Here is a 4,818-nt window from a genome sequence, read left to right on the forward strand (position 1 = left end):
GCTTCGACCCCCCCCCCCCCCCCCCCCCCCCCCCCCCCCCCCCCCCCCCCCCCCCCCCCCCCCCCATCACCGTCCAAGGGCCCAAACACTCCTTTCAAGTGAAGCAGCATTTCACCTGCACTTCCCTCAATTTAGTCTACTGCATTCGCTGTTCCTAATGTGGTCTCCTCTACATTGGAGAGACCAAACGCAGACTGGGTGACCGCTTTGCAGAACACCTGCTGTCTGTCCGCAAGAATGACCCAACCTCGCTTGCCATTTTAACAATCCACCCTGCTCTCTTGCCCACATGTCTGTCCTTGGCTTGCTGCATTGTTCCAGTGAAGCTCAACGCAAACTGGAGGAACAGCACCTCATCTTCCGACTAGGCACTTTACAGCCTTCCGGACTGAATATTGAGTTCAATAATTTTAGATCATGAACTCTCTCCTCCAACCCCACCCCCTTTCCGATCCCCTTTTTTTCCAATAAATTATATAGATTTTTCTTTTCCCACCTATTTCCATTATTTTTAAATGTATTTCCATCCATTGTTTTATCTCTACCTTTTAGCCTATTTTGATCCCTTCCCCCCCACCCCACCCCCACTAGGGCTATCTGTCCCTTGCTCCTCCTGCTTTCTACCCTTAATGTCCTCATTAGCACATTTCTCAGCTAATATCACCACCGTCAACACCTCTTTGTCCTTTTGTCTGTGACATCTTTAGGTTATCTCCACCTATCACTGACCCTCTATCCAGCTCTACCTGTCCCACCAACACCCCCACTCCACCCCCCCACCACCACCTTAAACCAGTTTATATTTCACCTCGCTTCTATTTTTCCTTAGTTCTGTTGAAGAGTCATACCGACTCGAAACGTCAACTGTGCTCCTCTCCGCAGATGCTGTCAGACCTGCTGAGTTTTTCCCAGGTATTTTTATTTTTGTTTTGGATTTCCAGCATCCAGTTTTTTGCTTTTATCTTAGTTAGGCCGAGTTGGAAGTAGTGTGAACCAGGCAGGCCTGAGTTGGGTCGCAGTTTGGAAGTAGTGGTGAGCCATTTAGGCCTGAGCTAAGCTGCAGGTGGAAGTAGTGGTGAACCAGGCAGGCCTGAGTTAGGCCGCATTTGGAAGTAGTGGTGAACCATATAGGCCTGAGTTAGGCCGCAGTTGGAAGTAGCGGTGAACTGTATAGGCCTGAGCTAGGCCGCAGTTGGAAGTAGCGGTGAACTGTATAGGCCTGAGTTAGGCCGCAGTTGGAAGTAGTGCTGAATTGTATAGGCCTGAGCTAGGGTGCAGTTGGAAGTAGTGGTGAACCAGGCTGGCCTGAGTTAGGCCGCAGTTTGGAAGTAGCGCTGAACCGTTTAGGCCTGGGTTAGGCCGCAGTTGGAAGTGGTGCTGAACTGTATAGTCCTGAGCTAGGCCACTGTTGGAAGTAGTGGTGAACCGTACAGTCCTGAGCTAGGCCGCTGTTGGAAGTAGCGGTGAACTGTATAGGCCTGATTTAGGCGGCAGTTGGAAATAGTGGTGAACCGTAAAGGCCTGATTTAGGCTGCAGTTGGAAGTAATGTGAGCTGTGCAGGCCTCAGGCTGCAGTTGGAAGTAGTGGTGAACCAGGCAGGCCTCAGGCTGCAGTTGGAAGTAGTGGTGAACCAGGCAGGCCTCAGGTAGGCTGCAGTTAGAAGTAGTGGCAGACTGTACAAGGTCTCAGGCTGCTGTTGAATTATGGTGTGTTGGTTCAAGGTCTTTTATTATAGGAATGATATGAAACGAGTGGAAAAGGAGCAGCGACGATTCACGACTTGGTGCCAAGGGGTGAGGAGGTGAGGGGCCTCTTGGAGCATTATCTTTCAGTGGAGCTGAGAAGGATTGAGAGATGATGGAATATTACAGACATTTATAAAACACCTTTCCTAACCTCAGGGCATCCAATAGTGTGCTGGGGCATATGGTTCAGCCATATTCTGCACAGTAAGATCCCACAGATGAATTGAGAAGACCAGCTCACCTCTTTTTAGTGGTGTTAATTTTGAAGGAGGGAAGTTGGCTGTAGGCCACTGGGAGGATTCCCCTCCCCCAGCCTATATCTAACCCCGTGCTGTATCTGTCCTGGGAGTGTTTGATGCGGACAGTATGGAGGGAGCTTTACTCTGTATCTAACCCCCGTGCTGTACCTGTCCTGGGAGTGTTTGATGGGGACAGTGTAGAGGGAGATTTACTCTATATCTAACCCCGTGCTGTACCCGTCCTGGGAGTGTTTATTGCGAACTGTGTTGAGGGAGATTTATTTCAGTGCTGGTGGTAGAGAATGTGCCCGGCTGATTGTCAAGGACACTGTGTTGGACTCTCTTGTATGTGCAGCAACACATTAAATTTAAAACCCTCATCCTAGTTTTAAATCCCTCCGTGACCTACTCCTCACCTGTACCTCTGTTGTCCTCCAGCAGTACAATCCCCTACATCGTCTCCATCCTCGGGTTTATCATTGACCTGAACATAGGAACTCAAGAGCAGGAGAAGGCCATTCAGCCCCTCGAACCTGCTCCGACATGCAGTACTTTCATGGCTGAAATGATTGTGGTCTCAACTCTTTCCCCACAAACTCCCATAACACTGGACTCCCTTGTCATGGAACCAGACCCGCCACATAAACACTGCGGCTACAAGAGGGGTCAAAGAGGCTGGGAATCCTGCGGAGAGTCACTCACCTCCTGACTCCCCCCCCCCAAAGCCTGTCCACCATCTACAAGGCACAAGTCAGGAGTGTGATGGGACACTCCCCCCCCCCACTTGCCTGGATGAGTGCGGCTCCCACAACACTTGAGAAGCTCGACACCGTCCAGGACAAAGCAGCCCCCGCTCGATCGGCACCCCATCCACCAACATTCACTCCCCCCACCACCGACGCACAGCAGCAGCAGTGTGTGTACCATCTACAAGATGCACTGCAGCAACTCACCGAGGCTCCTTCGACAGCACCTTCCAAACCCACGACCGCTACCGTCTAGAAGGACGAGGGCAGCAGATGCATGGGGAACACCACCGCCCGGAAGTTCCCCTCGCCATTCTCCGATTAAATACTGACCTCACCAGCACCACCCAGATCCCATGAACGAGTTAAAAAGACAAAAAAAAAATGTCCTTCGATATTCCTGCGCTGCTCCAATTCTGGCCCTGTGCACTTACCACCGCCTCCCCCCACCCCCACCACCCACCCAGCCCTTCCCCTCCCCCGCCTCTGTACCTCCACCACCCACCCCCTCCCATCCACCCGCCCATGCCTCAAAACATCTCCACCTCCCTTTCCTCCTTTTTAAGAATTTCTCCCCACCTCCGCCCTAAGCGGCTGCCCTCTTACTCTGAGGCTGTGCCCTCATGTTCTAGATGCCCTCGGGTAGGGGGCAACTTAGGAACATCAGAGCAGGGGTGGGCCATTCATCCCATCGAGGCTGCGCCACTACTCGCTTGGGCTGTGGCTGGTCAGTCTACCTCAACACCACTTTCCCACGCTACCCCACTACCCCCTGATGTCCTTCGCACCCCCCCCCGCAGAAACCTTTCGATCTCCATCTTGAACACACTCAGCAACTGAGTCTCTGTGGCCCTCCGGGGTGGAGGATTCCAAAGATTCATTGCCCCCTGAAGGAGGAAACCCCTCCTCTTTTCTCTCTCAATCTCAGGGTGAGGAGTGGACCATTCATGCCCCCTTTGGTTTCACACTCACCAGCCAGGGGAAGCACCTTATCTACCTCCGCCCTGTCACACCCCATTTCAAGAGGCTGCATGGCGAAGACAGCGGTAACGGCCGGTAACCCAAAGGCCCCTGGCTAATGCTCTGGGGGACACAGGTTCGAATCTCACCGACGCCGGCTGGTGGAATTTAAATTCAATTCGTGTAAAATCTGGAATCATGAAGCCAGTTTCAGTCATGGGGACCGTCATCGATTGTCATAAAAAAAACCCATCTGGTTCACTCATGTTCCCCTTTAGGGAAAGACAAATCTTACCCGGTCTGGCCTACGCATGACTCCAGAACCAGCCCCTCCCGCCAACAGCGATGAGGTTGACTCTTAACTTGCACCCCCCCCCCCCCCCCCCACACCACCCCTGAAATGGCTGGGTGAGCCCCACCCAGTTCAAGGGGCATTTAGGAGCAAGCAACAAATGCTGGGGCCTGGCCAGCGATGCCCAAGTCCCACTGAAGAATAAAGGGGGTGGGGGGGTTTTTCAAAACTCCAGAAAAAGCATAGGCCCAATTTACTCAGCCTCTCATCATGGGACCATCCCCTCACCCCAGAAACCAAGCTGGTGAACCCGCGCCGCACTCCCCCGTGCAGCGTCAAGTATATCCTCCCTGAGCTTAAGGAGACCAAACCTGCACCCATGACCCCAGATGCGGTAACCTCGATGCCCTGCAGAGAGACTGGTTTAGTCCGATACCACCGGTGTTTTGCAGTAAAGGCTCTATATTCGCTCACGGGGATGTGGGCGTCGCTGGCTAGGCCTGCATTCATTGCCCGCCCCTAACTGCCCTTGTTCAGAGAGGGCTTTTATTTTTTAAAGAGTCACCAACCATGTTGCTGAGATCCCGGAGTCGGGTGTAGGCCAGAGCGGGTAAGGGCAGCAGATTTCCCCTTCCCCCGGAGCGTCACCCTCGGGGGGGGGGGGGGGGGGGTGGGGCTGGGCTGGGGGGCTAGTGGTGGGGGTGTCCTCTGGTGTACTGAAACTAAACAGAAAACGCTGGAAAAACTCAGCAGGCCCGACGGTGTCCGTGGAGAGAAAGACGGCGTTAACGTCTCGAGCCCGTGTGTGACTGTCCTCCGGAGTTCTGGGGCATGG

The 4,818-nt window shown here is 53.4% G+C and overlaps 1 protein-coding gene across 1 annotated transcript in view; it reads right to left on the minus strand.

Moving 5' to 3' along the window:
• dhrs1 (dehydrogenase/reductase (SDR family) member 1) overlaps window positions 1-3,921 on the minus strand; it is a 102,935-nt gene extending 99,014 nt beyond the window's left edge. Inside the window, exons 1-2 of the mRNA XM_041180769.1 lie at window positions 3,841-3,921; window positions 2,402-2,469 (exon numbers count right to left, since the gene is read on the minus strand). Of these exons, the coding sequence (XP_041036703.1) occupies window positions 2,402-2,469; window positions 3,841-3,921 (149 nt within the window). The remainder of the gene's footprint in view (window positions 1-2,401; window positions 2,470-3,840) is intronic.
• Between the last annotated feature and the right edge of the window lie 897 nt (window positions 3,922-4,818).

Source organism: Carcharodon carcharias, assembly GCF_017639515.1.
Source record: "Carcharodon carcharias isolate sCarCar2 chromosome 27 unlocalized genomic scaffold, sCarCar2.pri SUPER_27_unloc_1, whole genome shotgun sequence".
NCBI lineage: Eukaryota > Metazoa > Chordata > Chondrichthyes > Lamniformes > Lamnidae > Carcharodon > Carcharodon carcharias.